Below are 21,726 nucleotides of genomic sequence, written 5' to 3' on the forward strand. Positions count from 1 at the left end.
GAAATATATCTTATGTTATTTTTTATTTTATTAATTTTTGGTTGAGGACAAAAACATTTAGGTGTGAGACTAATTAAAGATAAAATAAAAATTAATTATTTTGGATAGAGTGAAAATAGCAAATATGATTCCCCTCTTTGTTTGAGTGCATATGGTTCTTGGTATTTGTCACCATCTTTTTAGCTTTGATGCTTCATTAATTATTATTATTTGGAGTGATAATAATTAGGACATATTTGGAAGTTGCTATTGTGTAATTACTAATTGGTGAGTGTTTGAATGTGAGATGATAATTTTATATGAATTTCTATTGTATTATTTGAAAAATTATTTGGTAGTTACACTGAAAGTAATATTGTTTAATAATTACATTTTAAATTTTAAAAAATTTAGTGATTATACCCAATTCTCATAAAACATATTTATATAGTGTAACTATATTTAGTTATACGATTACCATATAATTACACAACTAGACAAATATGTTACATTAAAAGCCCATTCGACATAACATTTAGAAAAGCTAAAAGTTATTTTTTTAGAAAGAACTATGTTATAAAGATGATTAGTAAACAATTAAAAATTAGTTTATTGAACAATTTACAGAGAAATTGCATTGCTGCTAAAAGCTAAAGTTGGTAGAATCTAACTTTTAGAAAAAATTGTTATTAATTTTGATTAAAAAACTCTATAAGAGCTCGTTTGGTACATTGTGATATATTGTATTGTATTGTGTTGGATTATGTTGTATTATATTAGTATTATTTAATAGAATATTATGTTTGGTATTAACTTGTACTAACAGGTTATGTAAAATTATAAATTATTCTCAATAAACTCAACCCCAACCCCGACCATGACCTAGACTTGGACCCGGACCCAGACCCTGGACCCATGACATGCCTCAGACCAGGACCCAAACTCCATCCCTGAACAAAGACCTAGACCCCAATTCGGGTCTGGGTCCAGGGTCCGAGGCGAGGTGGGGGTCGGGGGTTTGGTTCGGGGTCGAGGTTGAGGTCAGGGTCCGCGGTCTGAGTTCGGGTTCAGGGTCCAAATCTAGGGTTAAGGTCCGAGCCCAAGTCTAGATTTGAGTCTGGATTCGGGTTTGGGTTTAGGCCGGGGCCCGGGTTTGGGTTTAGATTCGGGTCTAAGGTCTAGGGCTGGGGTTGGGTTTTGGGTCCAAGGTCCGCGGTCTAGGTCCGAGGTCCAATTCTGGGGTCGGGGTTGGGGTTGGCCCCACCCTTTGTAAATATTGTAATGCAATCTAATACATGTCATTTGTAATATATTAAATAATACGACTCATATTGTATTAAAATTTATGGTCGTAATAATTAATACAATACAATATTTTATTCAAACATAGTGTTATTTGTTATTTAATACAATATATCCTTTATACAGACTGTCAAACGAGCCCTAATAAATTTATTTGCACTAAAATATATTTCCTTATATATATCATATATTACTAAAATAAATATTTAAATAAATATTAAATATTTTCTGTTTTCATCATATTATATGTTAGCAAACCACGTAAACTACAATTTTTTTAACAAGAGTTTCTTATAACTTTTTTTTTCTTTCATGTAAAAAAAAATAGTTTGAAAATATCAAATACATAAAAATTCAAATTTTGGGAAAAAAATAATAATAAACAATGGCTCAAAAAATAAAAACAAACTTTTGATCTTTAAAAATGTTTGAAAAACTCTCCATGAGTGTTTTTGTAAAACTTTTCTTTTTTTTTCTTTTTTTGGTTAATTATGAAAAATCCCCAAATTATACCTAAAATCAATTTTTAAGGTGGTATAGAAACTTCTTTGTAGAACAAATTCATATATTTTATTGCTCATAATCCATTTCAGTACACAAACAGAAATAACATAATGAATAAACTATCACAACAAAGAAGTTAGAACCAAACAATCTTTGGCCTAAGACTTTTTGATAGTGGATTTTATTTAATTTTAACTAGAACAATTGATTTTACATAATATAATAAGGTCACACACATATATATAAATATATATATATACATGTGTGTTGATATTTAGACCAAATAAGGATAACACCATTGTGTAAAGAATTGCAAGAAAAGTTGTTCACTTTTTCTATTTTGGTTGATCTTTGATATGAATGTTTAGACTCTCATGGCATGCCTTTGATAGAAACTCTTAGTTCTTCTTAATGCTTCTTCAAGTGAGGATGGATCGGCTGCGAATGTAATTCGCAGCCAATTTTTGAGTCCAACTGCTGTCCCTACAAAAAAAAAAAGAAACACCCCTTCTTAGATGGATTCTACTAGGCGAATAGAGCGACACAAGCTCGGTGAGCCACACACATTCGCGTTGGGATTGCAGCATTGCATAGCGATTCTCGTGTTAGGTCCTTGTTTTTTATTTTTCAACTAGGATTCCTTATGATATTTGGGGTTCGGGAAACTATAACAATTGTTATGTAAGTACCCAGAAAGGATTCGTTGAACCTTTGAGAGCAAACTACATGTCTGATCATTTGAGCTATAAAACCTTCTTGATTAGGCAATCGCAACAGGACATATATTCGGTTTGACATGCAAATTTAAAATATGAAGTTCATTTCTTACCAGGAAGGATGATCACAGATTCCTCTTTAGCCAATTTGAAGCAAAAATCAATATCATCACTAATGTCTTCTAGTAATGAGATGTTCAACTTGACCTGCAGCATTCATTGAAAAGAATATAAGCATAAGTAGTTCTTATAAAATCTTCGATTTCAAGGCTTCGAGCTGAGCATTGTGTCGATTTTTCTCACCATTACAACCATAGATCCTTCTGGTTTTTGTGGACATGTAATGCAAGGAATCTCCTTTATCCAATCCCAGCAAATATCTGAGCTCTTCTTAAGTAAATAATTAGTTCTTTTGAAGTGAATCTCTTCTGTTTCCTCGAGTATGCGTGGAACTGCTGCCTGAAAAAGCGAAGAAAAAAAATGATGGATTCTTCATTCTTGATCTTTTCAAATGACTAAATTGCTTGTAAAGTTAGTTTATTGATAAGAGCAAGAACAGATACAGAATCCCAAGTTAATCGAGAAACTTGGTAAACTCGTTGAGTAATATTTTACTCAACAATTCACACAAGATTCAACATACTCACATTTAAGACTCCATCTTAGAATTTACAGGCTAGACTAGCAATTATCTCGGCCACTAAGGTCTTCGAGGCATTTCGAATTATTTGTTGACATGGACAAAGTCAAGCAAAAACTCTAAAATTATTTCAATACTGAGCTTTGGATATATAATAATTTCAAATAGAATCTTTTTAGAAAGAAAATCTTTTATCTCATGGTAGCCTGCTCCAGTTCCCTTAAGAAACTTTCGTTATTGGGTTAAGCATACACTTTACATGTTTCTAGTGATTCACATGGCATCATCAAAAGATACAAGTCTTGGATAAGAATCTACAACGCGAAAAATCATACGGTTTTATGAAACCATGTGCTATGGCTCGAATCCATAGTCGATCTTATTTCTGATAGGAACAATTGACAATCAAATCCAATGTTTCCCATTATTTTCATATCTGTAATAGTGCGAAAAGAAGGCCCGAGCCCAAACCAACCTCGAAAAATCCTATTCAATTACACTACCGAGACTAATATCAAGGCGTAACATACATGTCTTAGCCTTTGACAGAATGTAATTGCAGAAATTAGTACCTCTTTACATAATCTCAGAAGAAATCTATTCAAAATACTGACCTGAATGAAGGTTGCTGGCCCTCCCAAGATATCGAAATACTTCTTAATACGCTCAACAACCTGAATTACAACACAAGTAGAATGAGTTAACATCATTTAATCTGTATGGAGACATAACAATGTTTTGAAATCATTTAAGCTAGAAAACCACCTTTGGTTCCCTAAACATGCCACAAGGATCAGTTGTGACGAACCAACCAAGTCGCCAACCGGGCACAATCCATCTCTTTGATAAGGATCCAAGAGTAAGAACAGGAACAGTTTCACCAAACACACCCATTGGAACAAAGGGATTGTCTCCAAAAGCAAGGTGTCCATAAACTTCATCAGCAATCACAAGAATTTTCAGCTTTTTCGCCTTTTCTGCAACCTAAATTGAATGAACATAACCATTAAAAGTAAGAAAAACAAGTAAACAACAGAAAACACAATGTCATATAGCTATACATACCTTCTCCAAATACTTATATCTGTACACATTCCCACAAGGATTACCGGGGTTTATAACAACCATAGCGACGGTGTTATGATCTGCTAAAGCTTCGAGTGAATCGAGATCAGCTTCCCATCCATTCTGAGGGACAAGATCAAAGTGTCTAACTTCAACATGTCTAAATGCAGCACAGAGTTCATAAATGGGAAAACCAGGCCTTGGAAGCAATATGTTAGCACCGGGACGAGCAAGCATTGTTAATGCAACATCAATGGCTTGTGTACAACCAGATGTGATGAAAACATCATCAGATGTTAACTTGTAAGGAAGATCTCTTGATAAGTACTCGGCTACTGCTCTGTTATAACACAAATTATGCACCAATGTTCATCAGATTAGCCCTCTCAAGAGCTCAAACAAGAGTTTTATAACTGAGTTCAGCAACATTTTTACTCAATCTAAGCTATACTAAGATCCTAACAAAACAAAAATCATCATTTTCACCAAGTTCCATAAATTAATTCTATTCAAAAACTAACTTTAACCACAGTTGTGATAGGTAATAGGTTCTCTTCGAAACAAGATAAATCTCCCAAATCTCACTCCCTTAGAGACAGTTCTAATCTCCCAATGAACCAAAGTTGTATTATCTCATTCTACATTCCATTAATGACTACAAAACTTCATATTTAGAGGTATTTAATGCTACAAAGAAATTGCAAATAAGTCCTTAGTATAACAATCTGAGACAAAGACTAACATAACAATGAGAAAGGTTGAAATCACTATGAAAAAAGAAGAAATATTATATGACATCACATCCTATCATTGTTTTGACAGTTGAACTATTTCTTTTATATATAAATAGATGAAAAGAATCACCAGAAAAGATTTAAGCTTTTTCAAATAAAAGGGTCAACAAAAGTAAGTACCTTTTTTTATTTTTCTGCTATAAAGTGCCAAAAAGGTCATATTTAGTCATAGAACAAAAAAAAAAAAAAAACAAGTTCCAACTTTTATTCAATTGGGATTCAAAATAAAAAACCCTTTTAACTCAAAAACTAAACAAATTCCAAGTAAACCCAGAATCTGAAATCAAATAAGTAAAACTCAATTCGATAAAAACGAGGAAAAGAACCTAAAAAACAAACAAAAACCCAGAAAAGAAATAAATAAAATTTACCTTCTAGTTTGAGGAAGACCAACAGTTGGTGAATACCCATTAAAGTTAAGAGATTGAAGAGTGTTAAAAACTGAATCTTGAGCAACATTAGGTGTGTGAAAGCAAGAATAAGCAGTTGGGTCACCCATACCAAGAGAAATAACTCTTTTTTCATTACTCACAGCATCATCAATGGTTTCCATTAACAAACCAAGAATGCCTTTAATGGTGATTGTTGTTGGGGCATTAATATTAGTATTATTACCAACAATGACTCCATTTCCATTGTTTTCCATGGTTTGATTTTGGATAAAAGAGAGAAAAAGAGAAAGAGAAAAGAGTTGTGAAAAAGAGAGAGAGAGTCAGAGTATCTTCTGGTGTTTTGGTCGTGTTTAGTGGAAAGGAAATGCATGACCCCAAAGCCACACGTTCTATACATATTTATATACATATATAAATATGTAATTTCTGCATGGAAACAAAATTATAATGTTAATCGTTTATGACTATTAATTCTTATGTGTCACTATTATTACCCAATCAATTAGTCTATTGTGTCTTTCAAAAAAAAAACTAGTCTCTTGTGTTTCACTATCTTTTAGTTTTTCAAACCCAATTTACTAATTCAAGAAAGATTTTAAAGGATTTGGCGAATCTTAGAAGAGAAGAGGGTTAAATCCTAATTTAGAGATGATAAGAACAATGCTTGATAATATGGATACATTTTTAACGTCGTTAAAAATATCTCTTGAATTATTGAGATTGTTGGATTTAAAGATTTTTGACTAATTTCATTTAATTTTATTATTTCAGTGATTGTTTATGTATTAAATCATGCTCCTCAGACTTTGATATATACTAAATCATGCCCCTCCAACTTTGAAATGTATTAAATCTTGTCATCTAAACTTTCATCCATGTTAGACTTTTTTATTAAAATTGGACAAAAGTCCTTAAATTCAACAATCTCAATAGTTCATGGGGCATTTTTAACGGCCTTAAAAGTTTAGGGGACATGATTTAGTACATGTCAAAGTTCAGAGAACAAAATTCTTAATTAGCTTTAAAAAAAAATACTACAAAAGAATGTCATACCATAACATCTTTTAAATCTTCTTTTTATTATTATTATTATTATTTTATCACAAAATAAGAAAACTTGTTGATTTAATAGGAGAATTTGAATTTATATGTATACATTTAGTTTTTATTAAATTATTTAACACAAACTTATTAAAATTAATAAAATATATATGCATACTTTATATTCATACCCATTATACTATTATCTCTGCTTTTCTCTTCTAACTTCACCATCTATACTCCACATTCCATCGATACTGATGGTGGCCCAATGCTACTTATTTTTTTTTTTTTTGTTATTTTATGTTTTTGTACATAAAAAAAAGAAAAAAAAAAAAGTAGCATCAAACCACCATCGGACTATCATCGGACTACCATCGGACCAAATTCTGCATTTATAGATGTTAATCCTCATTCATTAAGCTCGCCAAGGAGGCATCGGACTACTATTGGACCACCATCAGACCATATCATCGGGCTACCATCGGACTACCATCGAACATTTGTCTTCAACCTTTACTCATTTTAACAGCAGGAAGGCATCAGACCACCATCAGGCTTGACAAAAAAACCAATTTTTTGCTCAAAACTCAAATCTGGTCATTTTCGACCCTAAATCTAACATCTACTCACAAATAATAAATATTAATCATACAATTTATTCTTTTGACAATATTGTTAATGGTGAAGTCGTGATTGATGGATAAGTCGTTGGGTCTGCAGTGACCATTAGGTCTGTGGGTCCTTGGATCTGTGGTCGTAGAGAGAAGGGACCAATATTGTGGGCTTGAGTCAATGAAGTGAGTTCATAGAGCAAGAGAGATAAGGGAGGAAGAAAGAGGGTTGGGTGTTTGAAATGAGAAGGGTAGAATTGGATTTTATAAAATGTTAGCCTATTCTACTCAGATGGGTTAACTTAGATTAAAAAATAATTTCAATCTAATAAACATATAAATTCAAATTTCCCTTTTAATATATATATTAAATAATAATATAATAATATAAAAATATGAAATTTCCCTTTTATTTTAATAATTTTCAGAGATACTTACTATTTATTTTAGAACAAAATTAGATATTTAAGCGGTCGAGTGTAATTGGATCTGTCGGTTCTCATTGGCTAATAATTTGTAGAAATACTTACTATTTATTTTAAGCTTTCATAATTATTAGCCAATCAATTAGTAGAAAAAAAAAACACAAGTCTATTCTATTTTGAGTATATTTTTGTTTGTTTTGATTTTTAGTTTTCGAATTATTACAACTACCAAATCCTATTTTTAAAAATTTTTTATGGGTTATATAATTTTGTTTGAATGTGCTGAAATATAGGGTTTAGTTGATTTTTTCTTTTTTTAGTTAAGTTGGCTAATAAAATATTGATTGTCATTATTATATGAGAAACACATGTGTAATTTAAAATTCAAAATTTAATTTTTTATATATTATTATTAATTATAAATAAAGAAAAATAAAATAATTTTAAATTTTTTATTAATTGTTGATAAAAAAAAATAGATTTTTTTGATTTTAAGTTGATTTGAATTATTTATGTGACAATGACACATCAATTAAGTCACTATTTTATTAGCCATGTGATATACTGACCAAAAGTTTTATATTTCAACATGTGAGGAATTGTAATAATTGAAAGGTGAAAATCTGAAATAATCTATTTTTTTTTAAAAAAAAAAATATATATATATATTATTAAAGATAAACTTACAACAAAAATAATTAAATTGTTATATTTTATAATACTGAGACAGGATTAAAGGGCTAATTATTAAAAGATAAGTATTGAAGAAAAAAAAAATGACATTTGTTTCAGTAATAAAAGTTGGCATTTTAGATAAAAGATTTATTCAAATAAATCTAAAAGAGTTTTCAAAACAGTATAATCAACAAATGATCAAAATTATAAGTGAAAATTAAAAAAATAAAGTAAGAGTTTTTATTAGGGATATTCTACTTAATTACATTCTTAAGACACTTAATTAATTAATTAAAATAATGGGATAAGTCTATGATATGTATACTTTTTAAAAAGGGTGTTTCGATATACTTCTAATTTATTTTGATATTTATAAGAGTTTTTAATTTTTTTTTTTTTTTATGTTCGTGTATGTTATAAATAATTAGAATCACCTGTAAATTTTTAAAGTACAATTCTACGCCCAAAAAAAAAAATAATCACTTATATAACAAAATATTTAAATCTTATTTTTAATAATATAAACTATTTTAAAATTTTACAAATTATTTTAAATACCTATAATATATATGATAATAATAAAAAAAAAATTAGATTAATTTTTTTTAAATGCCAAAAGAGATAAAAAGTATATTTAAATAACTTTTTTGAAATGTACTGTAAATTTATTTTTTAAAATTTAAAAATAATACACTTAATTTTATTTTCCACTCTAATTATTATTTTCTTTTATATAGTAATTGACAAGCTATTATTAATTTATAAATAATATATTACCATATAAATTATATCAAAACAATAGATCAAATATTTTACCTACTTTTTTAACTTTTTCTTTGACTTTTCTTTGTAAGGAACTATGAACTAATGCACATGTGTTTTTAAAAATTATGAGTGGGGGCACACCACCACAGCTATATACACAGTGCCTCTAATAATTATTATGAAGACCCACAAAATATAAATTCTTATCTTTAAGAAACTAAATTAGGAAATTTAATTTTTTATACTTACATATATTTAATATTTTATCCTTAAACTAATGCATATCACTCTTGAAAATATATGACCACTTTATCTAAAACCCAAAAATACCTCTCTCATAACTACCCTTGAAAATATATGACCACTTTTAGCAATTTGCAACTCATGAACCATACTTAATGATATGATATTAAGAGATTTATTACATGTGGAGGTTATGAAATCAAAGAGGGCATCTTCTAGTTCTAGTTGTTAGAAATTGATACATTATTCACTTATATGTTATTTAAATGGGTATTAGAACGTTTGGAAATGAATTGGCTCAAAGAAAAGTTATAAAACTAATGTTTAACTAATAAATGTAAAAAAAAAAAAAAAGCACTAATTCAAATTTGAATGTAAAAATAGATTGACCCATTTAAGAAATATAGGCCAGCATAAAAATATCGGATTTATAAACCGTGCTGAGCCTATCCTTTAAAATAATGTCATAATATGATAAAACTCATATTTTTTTTATGGCACGACACGATAAACACGACACAAATTTACACATATGAAAGTATGTTTTCAAATTTAAATCTATGCTGAGAAGTACACATCACGTGACCATAACAATTAATGCTCGATGGAGATTGCACAATCTTATATTATATTATAAATAATTTTTTTATATGTATAATGAATTAATATATTTGGCCCCTCAAATATATCAATTATTTGTTTCTTTTTCATTAGTAAAATTATTTATTTTAAACTATTTTTATAAAGATGGAAAATTTTATAATAGGACACCACCGACATTATTTTCATTTTAATTTTGTCACTTTAAAAAATTATAATTTCTCCAAATGCGAATATTCTTAATTCTTTATTTTATCACTTTATTATATTTTATTTACTATTTACAAATTACAAATTATAAAACGGTTTGATCATACTTTGATAGGAGAGATAATGTGTATTAAATCTCGATTTTTTTTTTAATATTTAGTAAAAATAAAAACTTAAACTTATTATCCTTAATATATCTCTAATAACTTAAAATTAATTTCTTTCACAATTATACAAGTTTAATTTTTTCACTGTACACTATAATGTCTCAACTCTAAGTTGATCAAATTTAGAGTCTATATATAAGGTGATAAGGTCATACCGTCATAAGACAAAAAAAATATTTTTGGGCTCTTATTTAAAAATTTGTAGTATTTTTTAAAATTAGTAAAAAAAATGTATAATTTTAAAAACAGAGATTTCTTTTAGACTCCTGAACTAGATAGGCCCAGGTTTAACTTGCCTATACTTAAGATCAGGCCTATAAGATAAGAAAGAGAGTAAAGATGAGCTGAAGTTAGTTGTAATAAAATTAGAGGAAATTACACCTATTATGGGATTTTAAAAGTTCTTATGATAAATATGGCACATTTAAGTTTGACCAATTTATATGGTATTTTTTTATTTTTAGGTCTTTTTATGGTATTTGATGTGCCATATATATGTAATTAGGTTTTCAAATCTCATATTTAATGTTTGTATTTGTTTAGGAAATTTTATTTTTGTCATTGATGCCGGAAAAGTCACCGAAGTTGCTGCCGGTGCCGAAAAAGTCACCGAAGTAGCAGTCGGTGCCGAAAGTCGTCGGAGTTGCTGTCGGTGCCGGAAAAGTCACCGAAGTAGCAGTCGGTGCCGGAAATCGTCGGAGTAGCTGCTAGCGTCAGAAAAGTCGTCAGAATTGGCATTGTCAACGAATGAATCAGAATTTTTCAGTAATTTTTCCGACGACTTTTCCGGCACCAACAGCAAACTTCGAAAAAATCATCCGAAGTGGCATAGTCGCCGGAAAAATTACCAAGAAACTGCAAGAAACCAGTAAACTCTACTACTCCATATACCAAACAATTCGTTAAAAAAAAAAGACAAGAATTTTATCAAACTTAAAAAGAATTTTCGGTGATTATGAAATTGGTTAAAAATCACCAGTAAACTCTACTACTAAATTTATTACACAACAATAATAAAGATTATGAAAACAAAACAAAATGATATACACTGAAAATAATTTTTTCGATGATTTTTCTGACGACAATGGCAATTCTGACTATTTTTCTGGCATTGGTAGCAACTCTGACGACTAATACACCGGCAGCTACTCCGAAGACTTTTTCAGTACCGACAGTAAACTCTGGGAAATTCGTTGGAATTGGCATTATCCCCAGAAAATCACCAAGAAACTAGTTTCTTGTCTTCATCAAGAAACCAATTTCTTGATGAAGAAACAAGTTTCTTGGTAATTTTTTTTGTATTTTTTTTCTCTATTTGGTTGATTGATGAAACTGGTTTTAATTATTTTCAGTGTATATCATTTTGTTTTGTTTTCATAATCTTTATTATTGTTGTGTAACAAATTTAGTTCCTTAATGAAGAAATCACTTTCTTGGTGAAGAAATCGGTTTCTTGATGAAACAACCACTTTCTTGGTGATTTTTCTAGTGATTTTGCTGGTGACGATGCCAATTCTGACGATTTTTTTTATGCCAGCAAAAACTCTGGCGATTTTTTTTTACACCAGCAACTTTTTCGGCACCGACATCAAACTACAGGATAGTCATCGGAATTGGCATTGTCACCAGTAAAATTACCGGAAAAATCACCAAGAAACCAGTTCTTGGTGATTTTTCCAGCAACAATGCTAATTCTGACGACTTTTTCGGCGCCGACAGCAACTCTGGCGACTTTTCCGCTGGGCAGCAAACTCCGGTGACTTTTCCGGCACGAGTGACAACTCCGGCGATCACTATAGTTTTATTTTGTTTTATTTTTTTAAAAAAATAAATATGAATAGAATTTTAATATTTTTTATGGTAATTTAATTAAGTTTTTATTTTTTATAAATCTTAAATTCAGATTTCTTTTTAATGTTTTATATGGTTTTTTTCTAATATTTTTAGTTTGATTGGTTAGATAATGTCATATTTAATGACATTTACTTTTTATGCAATATTTATCATAACCTTAATAATTTTTCCCATATTTTTAAAAATAGTCCATAAAATTATAGCAAATTCGGTTACTAGCTAGATGTTGCAACTAATAAGTCTTCAAATGCTAGAATTGGAATTACAAGTAAAGGTTAGAAGAATTTCCCTTAAGGATATATATTAATTGTGTATGTGTAAGGTGTACATCAATTTTCTAATTACTTGACCCAAATGAACAATGCTACCTATATTTACAATCAAAAAGAGTTTGATTTTTTGTTCTCTTCTTAAGAAGAATGCCTATTTAAGCAACTGAATAAATAATGTTAATTTACTCCATTTTGGATGCTATAATGGAACCTTATTATTAGACTAGTTACTTAAATATATAAACACATTATTAATAGGGATATTTTATCAAATTATATATTCTTTTAATATTTATCTCTAAAATATAGTCTCTCAAACAAAATATTGAGTACATCAAGAATGTTAAATTATATTTTGTGTTAAATTTAACATAATTTTACTATAGCTTATATTAAATTTAATTAGCATTATTTTTAACATATATATATTTTTTTTGAAAGAATTTTTAATATATATAATTGAATAAATATTTTGTAAACTACTTGAGGTTAGCTCAAGTGGCCATAAGTGGATGTGTGTGTCTTGGAGGTCTTGAGTTTGAGTCCCAGGTAAAACATGATTGTAATATATAAACGTTTAAATCAAAAAAATAATAAATATTTTGTAAGGAAATTATTGCATCATGTTTTTTCATGTGCTAAGATTGTCACTATCAAAGTCATATAATTGAGATAACTTGCACCAAGTGAACAAAGCTCCATAAGTACTTGATGTTGACAAAGCACATATATGTATATATGTATACAATTAAATTTTAAATCAATGCACATTTAATTAACAAATAATAATAATAATAATGAAGAAGAAAATTGAAGTTTTGGTTAATATTTAAAATCCAAGAAGGGGACTAGCTAGGCACATTTAAGTTCAATAACTAACTCAATCATTTAAACCTTATTGAATAAAGGTTTAAATTTAATGTTTTGATTTTTCACACATTTTTTTTTTATATATATATATATAATAAAGATCAATTAGATATTAGTAGGAATTAGTAACATACAATCCATATTTACTTAGAATTATATTAATTGCTATTATCTAATCATAAATTAAATAATAATAATAATAATAAAATTAAATCTAATACATTTTATTTATATTTTTTTAAATATATACAATTTAATCTAACTTTAGATATATTTATAAAAAAAATATATCTAACTAATTTTATTAAACAATAAAATAAGTAAATAAATTTAAATATTTTAAATAATATAATTAATAAATTTGTTATAAAGCATGATTAATTAATTAAATTAACTTATATTGATTAAGTAAAAAAAACTGTTTAAAAAAATATTGAAAGTGATTTTTTTTTTTGTTTTTAAAATTTTGATTCTCAATTAAAAAAAAATTAAAAAATAAAAACAGTTTTATAGAACATATTTTTGAAAAATATTTTCACTTTTCCAATTTTAAAAACAGAAAACTGATTAAAAAAGTGTTATTAAACGCCACCTACATAATAAATTTCGAATAGCTTGTACTGCTATAAAATCCACATTATTTTAAGAAGAAAAAGGTTCCTTTTTATCATTTAATGCTATAAAATATTTAGTTAATATTTGATAAAAATATTAAATGAATAAATACAAATTAACCCTAATAAAATTAAATTATCTAGACTATATAAAAATATTATTATACATTTTCTCAACAATTAAGTTAGACAAGTACAAAAAAAAATATTAAAAATTAGGCTAATTAGTAATTTTTCCTCCCGAACTTTGACATGTACTAAATCGTGCTCCTGAACTTTTTTAGCCGTTAAAAATTCCCCCCGAACTATTGAGATTGTTAAATTTAAGGACTTTTGTCTAATTTTAGTAAAAAAATTCTAACATGGATGAAAGTTCAAGAGACATGATTTAGTACATATCAAAGTCTGAGGGGCATGATATCAAAGTCTAGGGAGCATGGTTTAGTACATAAACAATCACTGAAACAGTAAAATTGAATGAAATTAGATAAAAGTCCTTAAATTTAACAATCTCAATAGTTTAGGGGGAATTTCTAACAGCCAAAACAGTTCAGGAGGCACGATTTAATACATGTCAAAGTTCGAGAGAAAAATTACTAATTAGCCTATAAATTATGTGTTGAGAGTACCTTTATTAAATAGTCCATATATCTCATTGTCAATCAAAATTGGTACTTTTTAGGGAGAACATTCGAGATTAATTAATACAAAAAAAAAAAAAAAAAAACATGTGAACCTATGTTTTTCTTTCTCTAAAAAGAAAAAGAAAAAAAAAAATGTGAAAGTGACACCATGGAAACACAACTAGATGTACTATATGTCATTTTGATTCCATTTTCTATTATTATTATTATTATTGTTATTATTATTATTATTATTATTATTATTATTATTATATCAGGGTAAATATTATTTTAGAATTTGTGTTTCGATAGTTACTAATTGGATCTTCTGTTTTGTTAAATGACAAAATGGACTCTATATTTTCTAAAATAATAAAAATAGAACTCTGGACTCAATTTTCAACAATTTTATTTTTTAATATAACAAATTTTAAAATAATTTCTAACACGAACAAATATAAAAAATATAATTAGCTTTGTCATAACATCTCTAGATCAGATTATTATTAAGTTTTATTTTGACAAAAAATTAGTTTACAGGAACCTATTTGTACAATTTTAGAAAATATAGGATCTATTTTGCCATTTAACAAAACAGATGGTCCAATTAGTAACTTTTACAAAACACAAAATTTAAAATAGTATTTACCCTTATTATTGTAGGAGTAATTGCGTTATAAATTTTTATTGTTTATAAATTTACACACTTAAATACCTTAAATTTCTTTTTAATGGCAAAACCACCCAATGTTACATTTTAATGTCTACCGTTATCACCATTATGTTAAAGAGTTAAAAAAGACACGTGGATGACCAAAATTTTATTGCTTCTTTTTTTTTAAAAAAAAAAATATATATATCAATTTAATAGAAAAAAAAAACTTGATATTAACAATTTAAAAATAAACATTAAATTGATTAACAAACAAAAATTGATAAATAAATATAAAATACATTAAATTTAATAGTTGCAGTTCAAACCACACTGCACTATACATTACAAAGTTACTAATTTTTACAATATAATTTTTATTTTTTTTATATAAGAACAAATATATATAATATGTACATATTATTTTATTTTTTTAGAGATAATTCAATATAATGACTTGATAATTATTATACATGATGTTAAGACTTTAATAAGATTTTTTGTTTTGTATTGGTAAGGCTTTATTATTTTGATTTTTAAATTTCCATTATAATATTTTATAACGATGATAGTGTAAACCGCTCAAATCGCGCTGCACCACATTGTATTTATGCAGTGTGATTTTTGCGGTTTTAAGATCTCACTGTGCGGTTACAGTTTGAAAAATTATAAAAATCGCATATTCAGTTTAATTTGAAAAAAAAAAAAATTACAACGCGCACTAATTGCACCGCGAATAATTGCTAATAATTAGTAAGATGCCACCTCATGATAGCAATGAATATGGGCCTAGGAGTTGGAGTGGGCCCGGTGATGATCTTTGATTGAAGGGAGATCTGGATCTGAAGGTAGCCCAACCAATTTGTCAAGATAGGGTTTAGATACACTTATAAGTACCAACAAAAAATATATTTTTATATAGTAATCTCTTCCAATGATAAATTATATAATATAATAATCGTGATGCACGCCATTTTAGGTATTATTGGGGGTTGTTATAAAAATAATTAAATAACAAAATAATTCAATAAATTTATATATAATAAATTAGAGTATTATTATAATTAGGATAAATATCATTTTGAATCTTGTGTTTTGTAAAAGTTACTAATTAGACTTTCTATTTTGTTGAATGATAAAATGAATCTTGCATTTTTCCAAATGGTAATTAATTCAAAATAAAACATAATAATAATCAAATATTGAGATATTATGTCAAAATTAGTTACATTTTATGTATCTGTTCGTGTTAAAAATTGTCGTCAAGTTAATTATATTAAAAAAAAAAAAAACAAATTGCCGAAAATTGAGCTCAGGGTCCTATTTTTACAATTATAGAAAATATAGGGTCTATATTATCATTTAACAAAACAGATGGTCTAATCGTTAACTTTTACAAAACATAAAGTCTAAAATAGTACTTACTCTTATTATTATGTAGTTAGTAATATAGTATTTTATAAATGATTAGCGATTTTCTATAATTATTATAAGTGAGACTCAATATTAAATTGTATCAATAACAATAGCATCATTTAGCCTTTTTCAATAAATTAACTTGGTGTATTGATAAATTTGGCATTATTTATTTATAGTTTTGTCATTTGAATTATTATCATAAATTTACAATAATATTTAGAATTAAACCAGCATATATATTTGGGTTTTTACACCATATATTGAAATTTTTAGTTTTTTTTACATTTTGACTGTGAGACAGATTTTTTTTAAAAAATACTATATAAGTTTTATACTGTGTACTGTGTTAAGTTTTTACTGTTGTTCCATGGTTATTTTTTAGTTGTTTCACTGTTGCTTTAATTATTCTTTTTTGTTGTTTTACAGTTGTTTTATAAGAAGACAGTACTTTTGTAAAAAAAAAAAAAAAAAAAAAATCGTGTGACAGTAAAATTATAAATTTTTACCCAAAACCTAATATTTTTATAAAAGCCCCAATATATTTCTTCAATTTTTTATTTTCTAAAAAAATATACATTATTATTTACGAAGTTGAGAAAATTTGGGGTCAAGACAGAGTGTTAAACGTGGCTCACTTTCATCCATTAGAAATTGAACAAATCACATTCATTCATTTCTATTATTTGACACCATATGTTGCTATCTCTATTTGTTTCTTTTTTCTATTATTGTATTCTTATAATATTACAAAATAATATAAGTGTTTTAAGTGTACCATACTAGAAAGAGTTTCACATGAAATGAATAAAATGGAATATTAAGATTTGAATTTGGATTGTTAGGTCTTGGAAACGATGTGGTTGATAAATTATTGTGCACATTTTTAGCAAGGTCATGAAACACATCATAAATAAAACAACATTATTAACGACTCAATCAGATATTTTATTTGGTGATCTTATTCTAATTTTTATTCTAAAACAAAAAGAAATGGTCTATGGCATTTCTCCGATCTCGTTGCGATACACGAAGTTGGTAAAATAAGGCGATAAGTTTACATGTGTATTTACAATTATTAGGTGATTTAAGTCTGAAAACTTAAACTCACAACCCGAATCCTCACTCTATGTAAAAGGAGGATGGGAACTAAAATTTGAAAGCTCATAAATCAATAAAAATAATTAATTGAATGTAAAGTTTTACTAATGATGGAACTATTATAAAGACTTAATATTTATTATTACTCTCCCTTTAAAAAAAATAAAAAATTATTATTACTCAATAATTATTTTACATCCCAAATACTTGAGTCCTCTTGCTAATAATTGAATTGAGTGTATAAAAGTTTAATCAAAAAGTGAGTTAATCAATAGAGTAATGAAAACATTAAACCATATGACAAATTTATTACTATTATAAATCTACTAGTGAATTGTTGTCATATTTTTTTACACTCACTTCTTTGTTAAGTATTATAATATATATACAAACAAATATTTACTAAAATATTATACTTAATGACATGGTAGTAATTATGACAAGATTATCAAAATAATACTTAACAATAATTTGAGTTAGAAATGTTTATAATTAGAATAATACAAGAAATTGACTTCAGGATAGTTATATTTAAAAAAAAAAAATTGGTGTTAAAATTGAGCTTTGAGACTATATATTTTAGAAAATACAATCCTTAATATTTATAACATATAGAGTCTAAAATAATATTTAACAATTAAAAAATAATCATAATCTTTCTCCCTTCATCTGTTTATATTTCAAAGAAAGAAATAACCCCAGCAAATTACATTATCTTCATGGTTGTTGTATTATATATGTAATAATTCATAATACTAGCTATTTTAACATTTAAATTTCATCACTTTGCAAACTACAACATTTAAAAAAAAAAAACACACTTGTAATGTAGCATAATAATTTAGGATTTTTACACCACATACTTAAATTTTTAAATTTTTTACTTTATTACTGTGGGGCAAAATTTTTTTATAAAAATACTATGTACAGTGTTAAGTTTTCACTATTGTTCTTATAGTTGTTTTTTAGTTGTTCTACTGTTATTTATAAAAAGATAGTATTTTTATAAAAAAATTTCATATAACAGTAAAATTGTAAATTTTTCTCCAAAATCTAATATTTTTATAAAAATCCCTAATACTTTTTGAGGAAATTACACACTATACCCTTTTTATATTGTCCTCTTTTATTTTTACCCTCTTTTTTAAAGTCTATCATTTTTACCTCTTTTTTTAAACATTGTACCAATTTTGCCCTGTCACTTCAAGATACTCTCCATGTGACTTTCTTATGTTAGGGTATTTTGGGTACAATACATATAAAAAGAGGTATGTTTCAAATAAATATAAAATTAGAGGTAAATTTGATTGATTGATTAATAAAATGGGTATTTTTCAACTTGTCCCAATAATTTTCTCAATAAACATTTGGGCCTGGAAACGGACCTAGTTGGGTTTACAGTTTCTTCATCTATAGGGCTTGAGGTTGGGCTTGGTGGAATATCAAGGGCCTATCAAATCAATGTCAAAATTATCTCAGAAAAAAAAAGTCAAAATTGTCACATAATGAAATAACCAAACAATTACTAGACTTACTTCTGTCTACTTCAAATAGTTATAGAGAAGATTTTTTTTTGTTTAATTTTTTGTTATGAATAGTTATAGAAATGTTGATTGTGATGTCCAATACTATACATTTCAGACAATTTTGCACTGTGGTCAACACAACCCTGTTGACTTTTAGCAAAATACAATAAAGGTTACAAATTTTGAGGTCAACCTTTTATGTTTTGACACGTGGATTTTTCTAAAATTCTGAAAATAAATATATATATATATTTTAAGTGCTTTGACATGAATTTAAAAAAAAAAAAAGAATATACTAATACATCTCTTTTTAGATATTGTACTAAACAAGTTTCCTAAGCTCATATCTACAATTATTCTTTTTTTGAGAATAAAGTGATTCATTAGAAAAACCAAACAGGTCAAACAATAATGTTTAAATTAAGTACCCATCTAGTAATATTATGAGCCATACTATTATATTTCTAACTATTTTAATAAAATTACAACTCAAAACTGACTAAAATAATTACAAATATTTGAAACAAGAGATAATAACTTAACAATCTCTGTACCCGTATTTACAGAGCTACAATTCGATTCAAAAAGAACAAAAGAGTGTTGAAACATCAAAGCAGTGTTCAAAATATTAGAATATTTCTAATTAAGGAAATAAAATAATATTATTGATTCTGATAAATGAATATTTTATATTCATTGAATCTGGACAGAATCAATTACGTAATATTCTATATATGGTCAGATTTCTATATTCATTACCTGATTTGATTTCTTGAATTAATTGTCAAAATATTCTGACAATTAATGTGACACAGATACTGATGGAGTATCTCACCTATAAATATAGGGTCTCGGTCCCCGAGCTCCTCACTCATTCTGTTCATAACAGCAAATTCCATCTAAAGAGAGTTGAGAGAGCGAGGAAGCCCGATTACCCATGGTAGTCAATTTCCTTTGCAGATCAAAGCTTATGTGGGTTTGAAGCTCAAGAATCAATGGCTGGAGGTATTTCGATCCTTAAATTATAGTGCATATATGTTTGATTAATTCCGCACTTTATACTTAAACATATACATTTCAGTTTATACATATAAATGTCTAACAGTTGGTATCAGAGCGGTTTTTATCTCTGCCTTGATTTAGTTTGAGTTTCATATATATATACTCGTATATACAGTGTTTATATATATATATTTAATTCAGTGTTGATATATATATTTATTTTCGTTTGTGTATATATTTATATATTCATATTCATTCAATCCCAATTATATATATACATATATATTTTCATACATATATACTTGTTTATTCATTCAGTTCATATATATATAGATATATTCATATACATATATATATATTTTCTTCATTTCATTACGTATATATGTTGTATATATATATATTTATATATCTAAATGCTATATACAAATATATACATATATACATTTCATGTTTATATATATACATACAGTATTTTTATTTTTCTGTATATATTTATATATATATTGTATATGTATTAATACATTCATATATTAATATAGATTGTTCTAAGCATGAAAATCCACTTTGAAAAAACAAAGAAATCTCAAAATTATTTTTCAAAAAATTTTGGTGATTTTTAAAGTCTTTGTTTTATATATTTTCGATGCATAAAATCTATATGAATGTCTTAATTTTTGCATTTAGATTCATTTGGAATTGATTTCATGATTTTTGGAAGTTTAAGGAAATTTTATCATGTCGTTTATGGCAGTGTATTTTTCAAAAAAATAAAAAAAAAAGGGAAAAAATTTCGATTTTTTTTTTTATATATATTTTTTATTTATTTGGAAATATAAATTATTCTCCTATTGTTAATTTAGTCAATAAATTACATTCATTAATTTCCATTTTTAATTTAATACATATATTTAGAATTAATATGTTATTTAGTATAAACTGAAAATGGAAATTTGTTTTAATATGGTAATTAATTACATGATTTATTTAGGCATGTAATAATTGTACAATTTGTATAATTGTGCATTTAATTATTTATTACCAAATTTATGTAATTTATTGTTTAAATTAATAAAATTTGAAAAATCTGCCATTAAGTATAGTCTTTAATTTTGCATTTAATTCATTCCATATAATTAATTGTACTAATTTGTATAATTACCTTATTTATACAAATTAATTATTAGTATAAATATTTAAGATATTATATGGTCATAAATGCATAATTAATTATATATTATGGAATTAAGCATTTAATTTATTATCATACAATAATTGTATTAATTTGTATTTATTTGGCAAATTTATGTTTAATGCAATTAATTTAGATTTGTATGATTTAAATGCTATACATAAATTCCTTTTATAGTGCTAGCACTACTACAAAATTGGCTTTTCCCAACAGTTTATAACTGTCTTTTATACTATTTCCCAACGGTTCCTATAACCGTTGGCTATGTGGGTGTCATAAAAATGCAGAACTTTAAAAGACGGTTTATAACTGTTGGGAAAAATTATTTTAAATGACGGTTTACAACTGTTGGGAAAAATCTTTTTAAATGACTGTTTATAACTGTTGGTAAAAGTATTATGTAGATTAAAAAAAAAATAATTATAAACAGTAATAATATAAATAAATTTCAACAAAATAATAATATACATAAAAA

General features: G+C 26.6%; 1 protein-coding gene across 1 annotated transcript; it reads right to left on the minus strand.

Moving 5' to 3' along the window:
- Positions 1-1,828: 1,828 nt before the first annotated feature.
- On the minus strand, positions 1,829-5,776 carry LOC115698185 (probable aminotransferase TAT2). The gene is made up of 7 exons (XM_030625372.2): positions 5,372-5,776; positions 4,207-4,546; positions 3,907-4,125; positions 3,756-3,815; positions 2,805-2,960; positions 2,615-2,708; positions 1,829-2,268 (listed from the first exon to the last, which is right to left on the minus strand). The coding sequence occupies exons 1-7, from the start codon at positions 5,644-5,646 to the stop codon at positions 2,150-2,152; spliced, it is 1,263 nt and encodes a 420-aa protein (XP_030481232.2). The 5' UTR covers positions 5,647-5,776; the 3' UTR covers positions 1,829-2,149.
- Positions 5,777-21,726: the final 15,950 nt, after the last annotated feature.

Source organism: Cannabis sativa, chromosome 7, assembly GCF_029168945.1.
Source record: "Cannabis sativa cultivar Pink pepper isolate KNU-18-1 chromosome 7, ASM2916894v1, whole genome shotgun sequence".
Lineage (NCBI taxonomy): Eukaryota > Viridiplantae > Streptophyta > Magnoliopsida > Rosales > Cannabaceae > Cannabis > Cannabis sativa.